This window comes from Mastomys coucha, unplaced genomic scaffold, assembly GCF_008632895.1.
Source record: "Mastomys coucha isolate ucsf_1 unplaced genomic scaffold, UCSF_Mcou_1 pScaffold15, whole genome shotgun sequence".
Classification (NCBI taxonomy): domain Eukaryota; kingdom Metazoa; phylum Chordata; class Mammalia; order Rodentia; family Muridae; genus Mastomys; species Mastomys coucha.
Window position 1 is genome coordinate 63,903,499 of NW_022196897.1, and position 19,719 is coordinate 63,923,217.

A 19,719-nucleotide genomic window follows, 5' to 3' on the forward strand; every position below is an offset into this window, starting at 1 on the left:
ACAGAAACGTAAGACAATCAAACTTGCACACCTGTCACAAGCAACATTGTAGTGCAAGAGTCGCTACCAACGTCATTGGTAACTTGGCAAGTATACTGTCCAGTCTTGGAAGCATCCACTGAGTAGAGGTTTAAGAAGCTGGTTGACCCTTCCAAGCCAATGAAACACTTAGGTCCTGAGACAAGCTCTCCATCATCCTTGAGCCATTTAATTCTGAACGGTGGTGTTCCTTTCAGCACAGCCTTAAATTCCACTGTAGAATCTGGTATAGCTTGCTGCCTCTCAGGTTTCACTAGGAAGCTTGGTGGTTCTACAGATTTTAAGAGAGTCATATTTAGTTACAGCCCTTGTAGCTCAATGATTTTTATAAACATATAAGAAAACAACTCATGAAAAGAGGTAATGATTAAATATTTCTTCAACCCAATGAATGTGAATAGAAAGAAACAGAATTATTAAGAGTTTTACCTCTGAGGATACAAAGTTAAGAATGATATGTTTTAGAAATGCCTATAAAGAAGAACTCAGAAGAGACAAAGCAGCTCTGACCTTTCACAGTTAAGATGCCACTACAGGCACTGTCTCCTGCTACATTGGACACCTTGCAGGTGTAATTTGCAGTGTCTTCTAATTCCAGATTACTAACTTCCAGCGACACAGTGTTTTCATGGCACACAAGTCTGTATTTGCCACTTGTAGATATTTCTTTTCCGTCTTTAAACCACTGAGCACTGATAGGAAGTGACCCAGAAACCTTGCACTCCATGTGGATAGAAGAACCCAGAATTTTATCCATTTTGGTTAACTTTTTGGTGAACGATGGAGGAATATCTTGGTCTATCCAAGACAAACAGCAAAAACACACCGATTAGTCTGTTGTTACTCATCCATAAGGTCTATGCTCTTAAGTGAGGGTAGTTGGCGGGGGCAAAGGTACACACCTAGCACTCTCAGGTAGGCATCACAGCTACTGCTTCCAAAGTCATTTTCCACCTTGAACGTGTACTGCCCACTGTCTTGCTTCATTACTGACTGAATCCTAAAACTGGCCACATTATTTTCAAAACTCATTGAAAAATATCTACTGGGTACAATTTGTTTCCCATCTTTAAGCCATTTGACTTTGAGTTCTGGTGTTCCAGCCACCACGCACTCCAGGGTGACTGGGTCTTTCTCGGTGACATCAACTGACTTAGCTTTCTCTATGATTTGAGCAGGTTCTGTAGTAAGAATGAGAATGTGGATACGTTAGATTAGTGATTCTACTAGAACCCAAATATGCCTATAAAACCATCTCTGTAGACCACTATTTAAAGGGAATAGCTCACCAACCTTGTACTAAGAGGAAAGCATAACACCTCTCGATTCCTGACTCATTCTTAGCTTGGCATGTGTATCGCCCACTATGCCCATTGTCCACACTCCGGACTTGAAGTGTGGCCACATTGTCCTCAAAAGAAATATAGACATTGTCATTTTCCTCAAGAATCTGCTCATCTTTTAGCCAGGTTATAGAAATGGGAGGTGAGCCTGCCACGGTGCTCTGAAAGGTGGCGGAACTCTTCAAGACAGTGGTAACATTTTCTATCTTCTTGATGAATGATGGTGGCTCTGTGATTAAACAAAAGAGTGGTTCAAGAAGAGGCAACCTTTAGCTCCTACTCATTACCTATAATTAAAGAACATTCAGTCTTTTGACTTGGTAGCTGGTCCTAGCCCATGACTGACCTTTCAGGGCAACCCGAGCACTGCAGGCACAGCTGCCTCCTTCGTTGGCTATGATGCACTGATAGTCACCAACGTCTGAAGGGTCACACTTGGTTATATGCAGGTAAAACACTGACATTTTCTCAGACATTGTGTATTTTTTGCCACTTCTAATTTCCCTGTTATTCTTCAGCCAAGTGACTTCAAATGGAGTTGTCCCCATGACTTCACACTCCAGCTCCACATCACTGTCCTTTACCACATCCACAGGCTCCAGCTCCCTGATAAAGGTGGGAGGCTCTACAGAGTCAAAAGGAAGACAGAGAGTAGCTTAACTCAAGAGAATCCACAGGCCCTGCAAGCAGCCAAGCTAAACCAGGAAGCAGACTCCTTAACGAACCTTTCACTTTTAGTTCAATGCTGCAGCTCGCGGTGCCTGCGTCATTTCGAGCTTCACAGACATAAGTTCCACTGTTTTCAACCCTGGCATTAGAAATCTGGAAAGTGGCTAAACCATCCACAAAAGAAATGCCGTATTTCCTAAGATCAGTTATTTCATTCCCATCCAGATACCAAGAAACTCTGATTTCAGGGGTGCCTGTGACTTGGCATTCAAATGTTGTTGACTGTCCATTCCTCAGCACTAACACTGGACTGGGTTTCTTAATAAATTGAGGAGGTTCTAAAGATGAAGAAAAAAAAAGAGAGCAGCATGCTGAATGGTTTTTAAGACAAAGCCCAACAAACCAAACTATTTTCTTAATGAGCTTTCCCTTCCCAAAGACCAGTTAGGCAAGCAAGGAAAAAAGGGACGCTCTAGAGACCAGACCTTTTACAAAGATGGTGGCTTTACTGCTTGTCGAGCCAACATCATTGCTTAGCTGGCAAATGTAGGTCCCAGAGTCGGCAGCTTTGACTGAGAAGAGTTCAAGAATGGTGGAGGTGTCATCCTTCCAAACCGAGCGAGCTGCTCCGGGATGTAGCTCCTTGTTATCTTTAAACCACTTTATTGTCATGGGTGCAGTGCCACCCACAAGAGCCTTCAATTGAACCCTCATGCTGGGATTCACATCTTGTGACTGTGGCTTTTCCACAAAGTAAGGGGGTTCTGGGATGAAAGAACGAGAAGCAGGAGAGATTTGTTTTAGAACTCAATGAAGGGGAGAATTAAGAAGTATGAGGTAATAAAGTTTGGAAAGGTGGAGATAAAAGTTGCCAACCTTTGACTGTCAGGTGACCACTGCACTGGCTGTGGCCTGCCTTGTTGGTGGCAGAACAGGTGTATGTACCACTGTCTGTGCCTTCCAGCTGACTGATCTCTAAGAAGGCCGTATTGTCATGAAAAGAGAATTTATACTTGTCACTAGCTGAGATTTCTTGGTCATCTTTGAACCATTGGATGCTTATGGGATGTGATCCAGCCACGATACATTCTAAGTCAATAAAAGATCCTTTAATGCTGTCCATTTTTCTCAGTTTTTTGGTGAATGAAGGAGGTATAATAAGATCTAGCCAACAAAAAGCAAGAAAAAGTTAGATTAATCTAGCTATTTTTGTCCTCTTTTTTTTCTCTCTCTATCACCCCACCTCTGAGCACGAGGTGCTAAGGCTTGAACCCAGTATCCTGCACACACAAACCAAGTGTGCTCTATTATTGAACTATGGCCAGAGCCCTGTGGTTTTTTTTTCTTAAATTGTACAAGAAGGAGGGCCTCTGAAACATTCAACTCCTATCGATAGAAATCAATACCAACCTAAGACATTAATGCTAGCCTTGCAGCTGCTTCTCCCAACATCATTTTGGACTTCAAAAGTATATTCTCCACTATCTTTCTTCTCTGTGGAAATAATCTTTAGTATTGAGACTGTGTCAGTAACACTGATTTTGTATTTTGGACCCAGGGTAAGTTCTTGGCCATCCTTAAACCACTTGGCTGAAATTTCCTTAGTCCCTGAAAATTTAACTTGCAAAGTGGCTGGGTCTCCTTGAGTGACATCTATGGACACAGCCTCCTCCATTATTGTTGCAGGTTCTGTAGAAAACAAAGGACAGAGATGGGCTGTGAAGTGCCCTGCTGTTTGGCCACTTATCTGCATTGTTTTTCCCTCCAACCCAAGGCAGCTTTCCGAACCAACCTTTGACTGAGAGTAATGCAGAACACCTTTGTATGCCTGCATCATTTTTGGCTTGACAGACATATTTCCCATCATGCTTGACTTCAATACCACTGAGGTATAGACTAGCCACGTTGTTCTCAAAAGTCATTCTTATATTGTCATCTTCAGTGATCTCATCATTGTCTTTTAACCAGGTCACAGTGATTGGCAAGGAGCCTTTCAGAGTGGCCTGGAAGGCAGCTGTACCTCCACGGAGGGAGCTGGTGGCTTCAATCTTCTTAATGAAGGATGGGGGTTCTATCAGAAGAATGAGTTCTCAATCAGTACCAGTGCTAGCAAGACCAATTCTAGAAACTTAAGATATGTCTGTGTAGAAGAGCCCATCTATCAACTAAGCCAACACTGACCTCTTAATGTCACCCTGGCACTGCAGGTGCTGCTGCCGACCTCGTTGGTCACCCGGCACTGGTATTCACCTGCATCTGCAGCTACAAACTTGAGGATCTGCAGGCTAACCAGCTGATCCTGAATGAAGGTTTTATACTTTCTACCACTTCGCAGGGTTGTGTTGTCTTTGAACCAAGTGATCTCAAAGGGAGGGGTGCCTGCCACCTCAGCCAGCAGCATGACATCATACTCCTTTAATACTTCAATGGACTTAAATTCCTTGGTAAAGTACGGCGACTCTATAGTAGAGAAGAATGGCCTGTGTTAATGGGCAAGGATCTGTGCTGTGGGCCCACTATTTGGTCACACGGGGATGAAGTGAGGAACCAACCTTTGACTATGACAATGCTAGTGCAGTGGTCACTGCCGGCCTCGTTCTGAGCCTCACACATATATTCTCCACTGTCTTCAATGGCCACATCCGTAAGCCTTAAAACCGCAGTGGACTCCACAAAAGACATTTTGTGTTTGCTGCTCTCCCTCAGCTCTCGGTCATTTGCAAACCATGTTATCTTAATTGGAGGGGTGCCCGTGACCTTGCAGGCTAGCTGAGTGGCATCTCCTTTCTTTAACAGTTGTGATGGCTCTAACTTTTCAATAAATGTAGCTGGCTCTGTGGAAGGAAGGGAGTTATTAAGAAACAGTGGAAAGGGGAAGGCATTTGTGTAGAGAGGGTCTCAGGGCTGCACAAAGGTGTCAAGAGAAGAACGCAAACCTTTCACAAACAAGTTTGCACTGCACTCCACACTGCCGGCTACGTTGCTGACTTTGCACATGTAAGTGCCCGAATCCAAGGTTTTCACTGCGTAGAGCTCTAGGGAACTCTCTGAAGCTTCTTTGGTAATATAGCAGCTTCCACCAGAAACCAACTCTTTGTTGCCCTTGAACCACCTGATGGTGAGAGGAGCGGATCCTTGGAAAGCACTCTTCAGACAGACTGCTGAGCCAGGAAGAACATCCCTGGACCCTGGCTTAGTTACAAAACTGGGTGGCTCTGAAGAAGAGGGGGAAGACAGAATTTGAAGGAGTTACAAGTCTGGACCCAACAGAAGAAGACTTAATTTGAACATTGGAAAAGCAGACTGCAAAGTCCCTAGCCAACCTTGCACAATCAGGGCTCCGCTGCTGTCTTTGCTTCCCACGGAATTGGTGGCCCGACAGGTGAAATTCCCTGCGTCATTCATGTCTACTCTGCTGATCTCCAAAGAGGCTGTGCCTTCCACAAATGCTATCTGGAATCTGTCGGAAGCAGCGATTTCTTTGCCATCCTTAAACCAGGAAACCCTCATGGGGAGGGAGCCAGCGATTTTGCAGTCTAACCTGCAGGCACCGCCAAGGACACTGTCCACGTTACGTAAGGGTTTGGTGAACAGTGGAGCGATGTCTCGATCTGTTCTCGGCAGAAGAAAGAAAGCAAGATCAACATGGCAGGCTGCCTAGTGCTTCACCTTTGGACAATTTTGTTGGGTTTTACAGCACCATGTAACATGGTTTCTGAAAAATACTAACCTAACACGGTAAACGTGGTCTCACAGGAGCTGCTGCCCACTTCATTGGAAATCTCAAACGTGTACTGGCCGCTGTCGTGCAGTTCAGCAGAGTAAAATTTCAGTTGGGCAATGTTGTTTTTAAAACTGATTCGGTACTTTTTACTAGCAACCAAGGGTCTCCCATCTTTGTACCACTTGGGCTTGAGTTCTGGGGTGCCTGAGACTGTATACTCCAGAGTGGCTGGGTCCCCTGCGGTCACCTGGATCAGTTCTGCTCGCTCAATGATTTTGGCAGGTTCTATAAAGGCATTAGACAGATAGGGTCCCTTAGTGTGAACCAAGGCTTCATTTTAAGTGAAAAAGGGCAATTAAAAGTTAAAATGTCCCTACACGAACCTTTCACTATCAATTCCCCGACAGATGTCTGGCTCCCGGCTTCGTTTTCAGCCAGGCATGTATATTTGCCACCCAAGCTAATCTGAACATCAGGGATGGTCAAGACTGCAACTCCGTTGGAAAAGCTCATTTTGATTTTTCCGTCGTCTTTAATAACTTCTTGGCCTTTCATCCACAGGACAGAAATGGGTTCTGACCCTCTCACAGCAGCTTGGAGGGTGACGGTTTGTCCTGCTAGGGCTGTAAAATCGTCTACTTTCTTGACAAAGGTTGGTGGTTCTAGTTAAAGAAAGAGAGCAGACACCCTGTCAGTTCCGACACACTCAGCCCCATCTCCACTGCTGTAGGGATTCATCCATGGGAAGCCTATGTGCTTCCCATGCCCAATACAACCATTTCCCAACATTCGTCTATTAGGAAGAAGAAAGAAATTATAAGAAGAATTAACAATACTGCTCAAGAAAGACACAGAAAATAAATGTTTGCTAGTGAATGAAATGACTTTTTATGTAATTCCCTTTTGTTACAAGTTACAAATATTTCTGCTCTTATCAAGATAAAGGTTTGACTGAAAAAGCTCCAGGCCCTGAGTTCAAACTAAGACAAAGCACACTGGAAAGGCCAGAAGAAGAGAAAGAATGAGCTTTCCTTCCACCGGTTAAGAAAGCTATTTGGACGATTTATAGGAAAAGATTCCCCTCCCTCACTAACCTTTTAATAAGTGTGTCGCGACACAGCCGCACTTTCCAACGTCATTAGCGACTACACATTCGTAATCACCAACGTCGGCGCTATTGAAAGATGAGATTTCCAGGAACACAAAAGTCTTCTGAGTAAACAACCTGTACTTTTTGCTACTTCGGATTTGCTTCTTGTCTTTAAACCAGTTAACTTCAAAGGGTCCCGTGCCTGCAATTTCACACTGGAGCAGTGCATTGGCCCCTCGCACTATGTCTGCGGGCTCAAGAGTTTTGATGAAGGAAGGCGGCTCTACAAAAGCAGGGAAGTACAGAGTGAGCTGTGGGTTACAAGCAAACGAAAGGCAAACGTTCTCAGGAAAGCAAGGGATGGTAACTCAGCAGACAAACCTTTGATCACCACTTCAGTGCTGCAGCTGTCGCTGCCCACATCATTGGTGGCTTCACAGGAGTATGTGCCACTGTCATCAACCTTTACATCAGTGATGTCGAGGATAGCCTCAGAATTGACAAAAGACATGCGGACCGTGTTACTTTCACTGAGTTCTTTGTTATTTTTGAACCACGTGACCTGGATCACAGGTGAGCCTTTCAGCTTGCAATGGAGGCGCGCTGATTCACCCGGGAGCATTAAATAAGAGGGATCCACCTTCTTCACAAAGGATGGCGGTTCTACATGACGCGTTAAAAAAAAAAATGGAGAAGATGACTGAAGCATACACACCACAGAAGAGAGGCAGACACATGTGACAAAAGACAGAAAACAAATCGTGACAAAACTTCTGAGCAAGCCATGATGTATTCTACCCTCTCCTTCATTCAGAAACACTTTTCTCACCTCTCGATAAAAAGGACAAAAGAAAAAAAAAAAGACACAAGCAAGCAGACTAGATCTATGTGAAGAGTGACTTTCTGAACAAAGATCAATAATAGACATGCTAACGTGGGTTGCAGATCGGGTGGGGCAGGCTGTCCCACCAACCCTCAACCCACATGAAGGACTCCCAGGCAGCCAAGGAATGCATAGAAGGAGACATAGTGTTCACCAAGAAAGAGCTGTCAATTGGTTATCCAATACCAAATGGTTAGTCCTGAAAACATATGTACCAATAGCATTGTATAGATGAAGCAGGTTGCATTTATGTATTTAAGAGCATATGTGTGTAGACTGCAATGGTTAATTAAAAGAAAAAAAAAGAGGCCATGAACTTGAAAGAGAACAAGGAGTATATGGGAAGGCTAGAAGGGAGGAAAGGGAAATGAAGTCATTCTATTATCATTTCAAAATAAATTATTAAAAAAGAAGATGGCTAGGAGTTCCCACACATTTAAATTGTAAACAAGATTTATAATTGCCTTTGTTAAAAACAAAAACAAAACAAAACAAAACAAAACAAATCAAATGAATTCTAAAGATTAAACAAAAATAAAACTGACCAAACAGCAGCCAACCAAATAATGTCAGAACTTTCCCACACCCAGAGGTTTGCTTTGAGAATTTAATTGATATCAAGGGGTGTGTGTGGTACAGCTACCAGAGAGTGTTCACAAAAGAGACCCTTCTAAGGCTTCCTTTCAGCCAGGAAGTGGCAGAGAGCTGCCAGGCACTCTTACCTCTGACAGCGACGGTGGCAGATGAGGAACTGCTCCCAGCCTCATTGGAGGCTGTACATGTATAAGTTCCAGAATCTTTCAGTTTGGCCAGAGGAATCTCAAGCGATGCTATTTTATCCTCAAAATAGATCTTGTAATCTTTCCCAGCAGGCAGTTTCTGCCCATCTTTGCTCCATGCGATTGTGACTTTCCTATCCTCGTCTACTTGGCATTCAAGGTGGATCTTCTTATTGATGGCCGACTGCACAGCCTCTAACTCTTTAATGAAGTGGGGTTTGTCAATGATGGTCAACTCAGCTTGGCAGATATCTGCTCCGAATTTGTTGGAAGCCTTACAAGAGTAAATACCCCTGTCCTGAACAGTAAGATTTGAAAGTTCTAAACTGTGCTTGTTGTCTGCGTCTGTAATCCTGCAGTTAGGTGACGGTGACAGGGCAGTACCGTCTTTCTGCCAGATGGTCTCAATCACTGGAGTCCCTGACACTGTGCAGAGGAACTTGACTGCCTTACCCACGAAAGTCGTAAGGGACTTGGGCCTGGAGAGAAAGGTTGGTGGATACGCCTCTGCAAAAGAAAGGTTTTCATGTTACATGTGGTCCCCATCAAAGTTCCTGCTGCAATGACATATTCCAAGACAGAGAAGAGGTCAGTTATGCCTTTAGGAGGACAGAAGGCGTCACCTTAAATAACAATGTAGTCATAAGACCAAAGGTTGGGAAGGGAGAAGGATGAGCATTACTAACAGACTGTCTCTAGCAAAGGAAAGAGCATATGCTCCCTCCTGAAGCACTGTTGCTAACTAAGGTCTTGTCTGTTACACCAGAGGGTCAAAAACTCGGGACGATGCCATAAGCAATCCAGTTGGTGTTTTACTTTTGTAAATTAGAAGGCCAGAAGAAAGGTGAGAAAATTCACAGGTCGGCTGAAAATGGGGTAAGACTGAAGCATTATGGAACCTTTCAGAGGTCATTCTAACCCTCTGACAAATGCCAAGAATTCCTTACATCAGTTAACCTCAATGGCGCACCCCCATGGGGATTTTGTACTTATAAAAATATTTCACAGCAGGAACTTCTCACTCCCATTCTCCATTATGAAGCAAAATCTGAGGATCCTCTTGTGCTGATAAAAAGACACAGAGTCTAACTCCCTGTCCTTTGGAAGCCAAGGAGCCAAAGCTTTGGTTCAGCCCCATTACTGGACTGGGATAATTTGTGTAAAAAATCCTCAACTGTCATTAAGAACAGTACCATCGGGGAGGAAAGCCCATGAGTCCTCAGCCCCTACAGGCAACAAAGAAATGCTGAAAAAACAGGCTTTCCCAGGGAGGAGGAGCACACCATTGGTTGCCTAATGCCAAATAGTCCTGAAAACCTACAAGCAACACTATACAGACTGAACAGGTTTATTTAGGAATATATATATCTATATCTATTATGCATGTAAAAACAATTAACAAAAAAAGAGGCCACGAACAATGAATAAAGAAAGCAAGGAGGGTTATATAGGAGGAGATAGAGTGACAAAAGGGGTAAATCGTGTAATTATATTAATTTAAATAAAAAAAGTGAAGAAGAATGCCGAAGTATTGTCTGTAGGGACACACTGGCTCCAGACTGAAAATCACCCTGGCTGTGTCACTCTAGCAGGTTTCCTAGAGTCTCGGAGATTTTCTGCTATGTAATAAAGTTTCAAAGAAAAAGATGCTTCAAAGAGCTCCGTTTTTTTCTGAGGTGGATGAGCAAGCTTTCCCCTTGACATGTTCACTGAATAAGATTCACACCCAAGAGCAGCCCTCCAACCCAGGGAGACTCTTCCAGCAGTGCTGAGCCTGAGGATACCACTCAAAAAAGGAGGGCAGAAGGGAGGAAGGAAAAAGAAAGGAAAGAAGGAAGAAAGGAGAAGGGAGGTAGGGAGGAAGGAAAGGAAGGAAGAACAAGGAGGAGATTCAGTAATTTGTTGGGGGTTAACAAATTGAAATTTACCCTTTGTGTCAATTAGGAAACTGAGAATAGAGTATTTGTGAAATTGCCTGTATTTTAATGTTAGGAATGAAGTCCAGCATAAGCACTCTTAAAGAACTGCCCTAGTGCCTGTCTTAATATTGAATTTTGTTCAACTTTAGCTAAATATTCTGGCTTTAATTTCCGATTGGTTATTTGGGTTCTTATAATTAAATATATAGAGATTTTTTTGTTTTTGTTTTGAATTTGTTTTGTTTTGGTTTTTGTGTGGGGGGGGTGGGGGAGACAGGGTTTTTATGTATAGCCCTGGTTTTTATGTATAGTCCTGAAACTCACTCTGTAGACCAGGCTGGCCTCATGGATCCATCTGCTTGTCTCTTGAGTTCTGGGATTAAAGGTGTATGCCACCACTGCCTAGCTATTTATTTTTGCATTTTTTAGTAGCATCAAACATTTCTCAAGTGTTTCGTATTAAGAGCAAAGCCAGGCTCATTTGATGGCTTAACATTTTCCCCTCAAATAGAGAGACTTTTGTTCTGGCTGCTGATAGAAGCGTGACTACAAAGAATCCCCTCTGTGATCCTCAATCAGCACGCTACCACCCTGGAGGATGTCAGTATCCCCAGCTGGTGATACTCTCTGCACCTGCACGAAAAGCAACACACATGATAAGATGAGGTGGCAGCATCCCTGTGGATGTGTGGCATTTACCTGTTACAGTTAGTGTGGCTGTGCAGCTCACGCTGCCATACTCATTGGAGGCTTTGCAGGTGTACTCTCCACAGTCAACGACCTGGGTCCTCAGGATCTCCAGGCTGGATACGTAGTTCGAAGATCGAATGGAACACTTGTCGCTCTCATAGATCTCTCTGCCAGCTTTGAACCACTGAAACCGGACATTGGGGGCTCCTTGGATCTCACAGGTGAATTTGGCCAGGTGGCCCAGAGCTACCTCCAGGGGCTCGATCCTCCTTTTGATCACAGGGGCAGCTGCAAAGGGAAGCAGAAGCCGTGAGCATGCCTCCTTCTCAGGAGTCCTGTATTTCTCTTTGCAGACTAACTTTTGTCGCTGTCTAAAAAAATCAGACAGTTGAAATTGGTGAGCTGGCTTGCAGCAGTCTAAGGCACGTGACTGGAAGACGAGAATGTCGTGAAGGCAAAGCCAAAGGGGGGTGGGGAAGACAAAAAGCAGCATGTGACATTTTCAGTTATTACTCTGCAGTGAATCGCGGGGGAAATGATTAAAACCGAATGCAATGTGTGTGCATGCGCAACCACAGGATGTACCATTGAAATACACCCTGTCATCTAGGAACTGAAAATAAGGTGAAAGCACACGATATACCAGCTGACATGGTGAGGTGAGACAGTAGCCAACAGACAGAAAGAAGAGATGACTAATCATGGTCACATTGTCTTTAGAGAAAAGCCTGGTTTCAGATTGCCTCTGCACTGAAAACTTTTCATTACATCTTGACAAAACATTTTCATATGAAAACATATTTGTCACTATAAAACATATAAGTATATGTTTTACTTAAGATGTAAGCAGTAGTGCGGCTATGATAATGTATGACCCAACCAGGCGGAGAGAAACATTAAGTTAATAACCATGATTATGTCTGTACTTTTTTCACTCCTATTCTAAATAGCTGGCATTCTGGAAACGTGTCAGAGAGTGAAAAGTCAGTAGTGGAGCCTAAGTCATTATAAAGTGGTGGGTATTAGAACTTGGTGCATTCAGTCCTTAAAGTCCAACCTCTTTCTCCCACAGTGAGCTTTGCGGACGTCTTTGCTTTCCCACTGTCATTTGAGGCTTCGCAGACATACTCCCCTTCATCTTCCATCTTTACTGCCTCAATTACCAGAGTGTAGACATTCTGCTCTTTTAAACACTTGAACTTTGCATCTGAAGGCACCAGGTTACCCTTGAAATACCAGTTTACCTCCTTAGCATTCGATATGGACGATGTAAGGTGGACAGTGTCTCCCTCCTTAGAAATGGTATCCACTAAGTGTTTAAGTATGGCAGGGCAAAGGTCGGCTAAAGCACCCTCAGCTCCTTGTGACGTCACTGTACTGGCTTTCTGGACACCACTCTCTTCTGCCTCCTTCAGAATCCCAGCCTGGGGAGCCTCGTCGGTATCTCCATCTTTGAATTGACTTTCCACTTTCAACCAACTGACCTCTTCTTTGGAGACAAGGTACTTAGAGTCAGCTTCTGCTGCTTCTATGATGGTTTCAACTTTCTGTGCATCTGAAAGGAGATCTCTTCCTCCTGGCACACCTGTTTTGTCTTCTTCCTGAATCCTTGGATCCTCAGCCATTAAGATATTTATCTCTTCACAGACAATGGAGCACAAGGCATCCTTAAGTTCCATTTCCAGGTTAGCCATTTGAGGATCTATGTCTTCAATGGTGACAGTTAGCTCTTCAGTTAGCGATTTCACTGAGGTAATGAGGTAGGTGCACAGGATTCGCTTGGGCTCTTGAGTGATGTTTACGGCTGTAACCTCCACCTTGTCAATGTTTCTTAGCCACTCAGAGAAAAGACTTGCTTGCTCCCTGGCCACGGCAGCTTGCAAAGCCCGGCGGACCTGAGTTTTCAGACGTAATCGCTGCTCTTCGGGAATACTAGGAAACAGTGTTTCCTTAGAAAGCAGGCCACTTTCTTGTACTTCCTTCACTCCCTTTACTGCCTCAGGCTCTTTCTCAGACTTAGAAGTTTGACTAGTGGGCACGGCCATGACCTCTGATTGGTCTTCCTTAAGTAGGACCTGCTTTTCCTCAAGTGCTAGTGGGAAGCTTAGGGACTTGCCCTCCTCGGTCCTCAGTGCAACATCTTGCTCTGTGCTCTCTAGAGCATCTGCACTAGCCACCAGGATTTTGCCTTCTTCTGTGCATATATGTTGGAAAGGGACTTGGGGTTCAGAGCACATGTTAGAGACTGCAACATTAGGCCCCTCTAAACTTTCCACATGTCCCTCAGCTAAGCTCTGTCTCAGGAGCAGAGCTCTTTGCTCTTTGTCCGCTTCTGAGGTTATCATTTCTCCTAGCTGAAGTGTTTCTTCAGCCACAGAGGACAGAAGCACGTGATCAGGAGCTGCTGTTGAAGACTGTGGATAATTCCCTCTGGGTTCAGGCTCTTCAAACTGTAGAGTAGCTTCCTTGGGAAGGGCTCTCTGAGACTGGACTGTCTGCAGGTGTAAAGTAGGTGGTGGTTTTCTGCCTGGCTGTGTGTGATCCGCACCATCAATGGAAGGCAGCTCCCCAGTGCCCTGGGGTGTGGACAAGACCCCAGGTTGCTGTGTCTGAGCTCCTACAGTCACCCCAGGACCTAGTTCACTGTCATCAACAATATGCTCATAAGAAACCTGCAGCGTTCCCTCTGCAATTAAAGCAGCTTTCGAAACGGCACCCTCGGCAAAAGCTGTAATTTCCTGCCTTGAGTCAAATCCCTCAACTAAAGGGCCCCTTGCAGATGTTTCCAGAAAATCACCAGGAACTCCTAAGGTGGATGCTTCCTTGCAGGAGGCATCGGGCACATCTGCGTCTTCCGGAACCACAAGAAGCTCTGCGGCACAGGTGGACTCCCCCCACAGGTTCTCGGCTTTACACATGTACAGCCCACTGTCTCCCCTCTGAGGGTCATTAACAATAAAGGTCCCAGAGCCATCAGGATTGTGAATGATGGTATAACAAATGTTGGTATAAAGTGGCATGTCTTCTTTGAACCACAAAACAGTGGGGGCAGGCTCTCCGTGCACCAAGTACTCAAAGACAGCAGGGATTCCTGGGGCACAGTGGACTGGTTTTAACTCCTTGAAAAAGTAAGGAGGACAAGGCCCTTCAGGCCTTTCCAGAGCTTTCTTCACTACTGACTCCATCTCCTTGCCTCTCTCTCCTTTGGGGCTTATTTTTAGGTGAGCGCTACATATTGCCTTTCCATATTCATTACTGGCCATGCATGCATACTCCCCCTCATCCTGAAATCTGGTGAACAGAATGATTAGGCTGTGGTTATCCCCATCAAAGACAAATTTGTAGTCAGCAGAAGGGGTTAATAGCATCCCATTAAAGAACCATTGAATTTTAGGCTTGGGGCAGCCAATGACGGTAACAGACAATTTAGCCACATCTTCAAGGCTTATTTCAACATCTGATATTTCTCTGATGAAAACTGGGGCAGTGCCTTCCTGTCTGGAAGCAAACTGGGTAGAATAAGCTGGAGGCTCAGACAGAAGTTCAAGTGTTTCATTCACATTAGGTAAGCGTAGATCAGAACTATAGGTTTGAAAATCTTCCTCGGCAGACAGAAGGCTAGCAATTTCTGTGTGGAGAGAAATTATTATGACATCACCATACAATTTTGTTCAACAAACAGTATCAAAGAATTAGATACAAATTAGTGGCCTTCTGCATTGGAATAAGGTTATGGTGAGATTAACTTATCAAAAAAACCCCGCATTCCTAACTTTCTTAGCCTATTATGGAAAATAAAGCAGTTATAACAACTGCACAAAAGCACCTTTATATCCAATTTACCTGTTAGGGTTGTTACAAATGTGATATACACCTGGATCTGAAGTTTGAAGAAGTGTTAGATAAATATTTATAAATTGCAAATCCAGGGTTACTTGCATCAACTTCTAAAAAGACATAGAATTGTTATAAAGGATTTTCTTGAATTTAATGATCATTTTCAATGAAAATGTGTTTAAGCTAGCATTTCCAAATGGATATCAGCAACAATAAGAAAATGAGAGGCTAGACAGGCATAGTCCCAGGTTAGAAGGCTGAGGCAGGGGGATTCCCAGTTCCAGGCCTGTTTGGGCCCTTCCTGTATCAGGTTACAGGAAAGGTTTGTTTCTGACTGCTGCAGTAGCTGCTGCTGTTGTTATTAGAAAATCAGCTCTCCATTCACTCAGATAACTCATCAATGCATTCCAAGAAATATTTTATAATAACATAGTTGAGAAAACAGAAGGCAGAAATAAGAAAAAGTGACTCCAATATCCAAACATTGGTGATAATTTATTGTGTAAGGCAGTTTCACAGCAGTATTGAACAGAGGCACCAAGTAACATATATTCTTTCAACAGGATCTCAAACAACCACGTGAGAGACAGGTAGCCTATCAAAAGGAAGGAGTTTCTTTTTTTTTTTTTTATTATTAGATATTTTCTTTATTTACATGTAAATTTCTCCCTTCCCAGTTTCCCCTCTAAAAAACAAAGAAACAAACAAAACAACAAAAACAAACCCCAGCTGCCTCCCCACTCCCCATGCCTGCCACTCCGCCCTCTCCTGCTTATAGGCCCTGGCATTCCCCCACACTGGGGCACAGAACCTTCACAGGGCTGAGGTCCTCTCCTCCCATTGATGATCGAATTTGGAAGGAGTTTCTTAATTCAATCTGCTGGGGATGTTGGACTGCCCAGTGACTGGAAGTTTTATTGCTTAAATAAAAAGCAGTTTAATTTTATTAATCTACTTCCCTCATATTACACTGAATAGTTTTGTGTCTTAATTCCTTGCCAGTCTAGTGTCTTAGTATATTGGAAGCAGGGCTCATGTCTGCTGGCTATAAAACACTATGTAACCTTATCTGTAGCATGTGACAAAAACAAACAATTTAGCCACATCTTCAAGGCTTATTTCAACATCTGATATTTCTCTGACAAAAACTGGGGCAGCGCCTTCCCGTCTGGAATCAAACCGGGTAGAATGAGCTGGAAGCTCAGACAGAAGTTCAAGTGTGGAGTACTTACTTATTAATCTACTTATGACTGTCCCCAATAAACCACTGATGACTTCATACTTAGACTCCACACTTAAAGCACTATCAGTGGCCACTTAGCTTTGCATCTGTGCTAAGCATATTAGCTTTCCCTTCTCTTTAATCCCCAAAATATCTGCAAAGGGGACAGATGTACATATAGTTAAAGTGCCTTGAGTTACTAATATGTAAAAATATTTTCAAAAGTTTCCCCTATTTCAAAATACAGCATATTTATCATACACACAAGAATACAATGCATGAGCCTCAAGTGGGCCCAACTATGAAAGCTGTAGTCAAAACTATCCAAGTCTACAGTAACTCATGATGACTTCATCATTCAACTCTGTGTAACACGTGGAATTCTTTATCAAGCATTGGGGAAATTAATATCCCAAGCTGTAAAGTCGTGTGTCATCAAGTCAAAAATCAAAAGATTCCATTTAATGACTATAAGTGTGGGGAAGGCTTATTTTTTTTCCCTTTCAGCTATTATTATTCAACACATCCTCAAACTCAATGCATCTGAGGCTAATGGAATCATAATATGAATAATTGAAGCCTTCCTTCCTATGGGAATAAAAGTATACATTTTAAAATCCCCAGACATGGAGACATTTTCCTCCTTCCCTGTTTTCATTTGCTTTTCTGGATTGTTAATGTGATTGTGCTGTGATATGTGGGTAAGTGTGCCTCCCATGTTGGCTATGACATGAATTTCTCATTAACTAAACATGTAGTATGACACCAAATGTAGGAAAAACATTTAAGCCCCTTTGCTACAGAATTAGCTTTGCTTCAGGCACACTGGTATGGTATATTATATCTAAATTATTACCAAAGATATTATGTGCTCTGTGGTTGAAGTGAAAATCATTCTTCCAAATTTATTTACTTAGTGCTAGATGGTAGTCACTTTAAACAAATATTAATTTTTTAAAAAACTGAGGAAAATGAGACAATTGGCCAGTTCGCCCATTTCCTACATAAGCTTTTAATCTTTTGATTTAGATGATGTGCAGGAACTTCCATTGTTAGGACAACGTCAACAGATAAAAGAAACAATATGGTAGCTATATAGGTTCTTATGGAAATTAAACCTGAAATAAATGCTATGTGTCTGGTAATCAATACTAATATGGCAAATACAATTATGATCCTTAAATATTGCTGATGCAGTCCACAAGTACAGTCAGTAGGTTACGATCATAACTTAAGAATGGAAGGCTAGACTAATAATCTCATTGTCTCTTCTGTGGTTCTCACCTGTTACAAGCTGAAACTTACTTGTTATATTTAGTTGTCACCACTTGGTGACAATCTTTCCATTGACTTTATAACCTATGAGGCCTTTTGACTTAACTCCACATTTTTATATAAGAAAACTGATATTTTTCATATTTATTATGTCTTATATGCAAAGGCCAAGGTCCACACTGATTTATAGTCACAATATTAAAACACTGTGAATTATTAAAATTGAAAAACAAAATTAAAATTCACCTTAGAAACATAAACATCCCATTGGAATTTAAATGTTTGTTGATTTCTAGTTATTTTTAAAGCTTAAAATTCTATAAAAATAATAAGAAAACTTACTCTGTTATATATACTAAACAAAAACCACCATATCGTCTCAATATAAGAGTGTCCTACCTTCTTTTATCTAATTTAGAGATTCCAACATTGGCACGTAGTTAAAAATTTATATTCACCTGAATATGGTAATACCCCAGGTCAATACACTTCACTTGATGCCCCAAATGAGAAAATAAAAAGATTTCCAAATGTGGAAAGACCATAACCTTTATGTATGCTCAATTATCAAAACTGCAACATAAACAGACTATGAAGTTGGCTATCATTTGGGCAACACTGAGTTTATTACTCATTTTGTCCTCCTATATCTGACTAAATCAACATAGGTTTGTTTGAATGCTAAGAGGCTTCTAAATCAAAAGTGACTTTGGGCCAGAGGGAGCTTCCTCTTACCAGTTTATCCACATGGTAATTCGACATGGTCAACCTTCTACCTTGCATCTATAGTGTACAGTGTGCCTGCTGAAAGAGGATGCTGAGACACTCTGCAGAGAAGAGGTGACAGAGAAGTACAAACACAAACAATTGGGTATCCAAAGAGGTGTTTAATCATGCTGGATGACACATGGTGTAACTGACACAGGTGATGGTTTCAGGGTTCAGATCACAGAATATTTACATGCATGTGGAAGATGAGATTTCTACACAGAAAAAAAAGCCTATCTCCAGGGGTCTTCAGTGTCATGATCCAAATACAGTGGTTACACTTGAAGGGTTGTTAATCCATAGACTCTGGGAGTGACAGAGGCCCTGAGCTATCCTACTTTAAGAGAGGGTGAGGACGGCTGAGCTCCTAGCCCTTCCTGAATTGTTTGTAGCTACACAGCTGTACTCCCCCTCATCACCTTTAACTAGGCCTGTTATGAACAGATTGTGGAATCCTATGCCACTTTCCTCAGCACTGAACCTTGATCCTTGGACCAGTTTTCCATCTTTGTACCAAGAAACAGTGGGTCTCGGTGAACCCCGGACTAAACACTGGAAATATGCTGCTGTCCCTAAGAGTGCGTAGCAATCAGAGATACCTTTGATGAACCTGGGAGGGCCATCCACCACCTGGAATTCAAAAAAGCTGTCTGCGTATTTGCTCCTTAAGACTAGTTCCTCCTTCTGACTGCTTAGAGTCACTTTGCTTGTCCTGGTGGCCATAGTAGAGAGTTGGGACTCTCCCATGGTGAGGAAGCCTCGGCAGATGGCCTCTCCTGCGCTATTCAGAGCTCTGCATCTGTATGTCGCACAGTCGGAAGGGCCAACATCTCGGATTCTAAGGCTGTGACTCCCTTTCTCCTCGCTAATCACATACTTCGTGTCATCCGGCTCAATGCACATATACTCCTTATACCATTTGACTTCGGGGGGAGGAATGCCTATGACTGAACATTTGAACACAGCGTTGGAATTTTCTGGAATTCTAAAATCGCAGATGGGTGTTATGAAGCGAGGAGGCATTTCAAAGGCTTCTAAATCAATCTTAAACTCTCTGCCTTCTTCCCCTTGGGACTCTGCACCGGGATCTACTAAATTCAGAGGGAGAATATCTAAGCTCACAATCATGCTTTTATGATCAGGAGTAAATTCAGGAACCGTGACTATTTTCACCTGCTTTTCAAATTCCTTCACATCTTTTTCACTTAGTTCTACTTCTAGTACAATCTCTTGAGGAGAAGGCGTTCTTGATGAGTTGGTGTTGGCCACATCAAACTCCATGATGTGTTGGTGGGTTACTGGTGGTGGCAGGGCCACAGCTCTTTCCTCTTGGGGGATGACATCTACGATTGCAAAGCTCTTTGCCTCCCCTATGATGTTTACGGCATGGCACAGGTACTCTCCCCTGTCTCCTTTTTGAATGTTGGAAATTTCCAGAGAACACACATTGCCCACCCTTTCCATTTTGATTCTGTCATCTG

At 42.9% G+C, this 19,719-nt stretch overlaps 1 protein-coding gene across 21 annotated transcripts in view; it reads right to left on the reverse strand.

The window, feature by feature from the left end:
• Ttn (titin) overlaps window positions 1-19,719 on the reverse strand; it is a 269,568-nt gene that overhangs the window by 189,941 nt on the left and 59,908 nt on the right. For all 21 annotated transcript variants that reach the window (XM_031370735.1, XM_031370732.1, XM_031370730.1 and 18 more), the window contains 20 exons: window positions 11,146-11,424; window positions 8,471-9,034; window positions 7,247-7,528; window positions 6,870-7,148; window positions 6,159-6,437; window positions 5,782-6,060; window positions 5,375-5,662; window positions 4,988-5,266; window positions 4,604-4,885; window positions 4,233-4,511; window positions 3,844-4,122; window positions 3,462-3,740; window positions 2,928-3,215; window positions 2,537-2,815; window positions 2,108-2,389; window positions 1,729-2,007; window positions 1,333-1,611; window positions 942-1,220; window positions 550-837; window positions 32-310 (listed from right to left, as the gene is read on the reverse strand). In XM_031370735.1, the coding sequence (XP_031226595.1) occupies window positions 32-310; window positions 550-837; window positions 942-1,220; window positions 1,333-1,611; window positions 1,729-2,007; window positions 2,108-2,389; window positions 2,537-2,815; window positions 2,928-3,215; window positions 3,462-3,740; window positions 3,844-4,122; window positions 4,233-4,511; window positions 4,604-4,885; window positions 4,988-5,266; window positions 5,375-5,662; window positions 5,782-6,060; window positions 6,159-6,437; window positions 6,870-7,148; window positions 7,247-7,528; window positions 8,471-9,034; window positions 11,146-11,424 (5,901 nt within the window). The remainder of the gene's footprint in view (window positions 1-31; window positions 311-549; window positions 838-941; window positions 1,221-1,332; window positions 1,612-1,728; window positions 2,008-2,107; window positions 2,390-2,536; window positions 2,816-2,927; window positions 3,216-3,461; window positions 3,741-3,843; window positions 4,123-4,232; window positions 4,512-4,603; window positions 4,886-4,987; window positions 5,267-5,374; window positions 5,663-5,781; window positions 6,061-6,158; window positions 6,438-6,869; window positions 7,149-7,246; window positions 7,529-8,470; window positions 9,035-11,145; window positions 11,425-19,719) is intronic.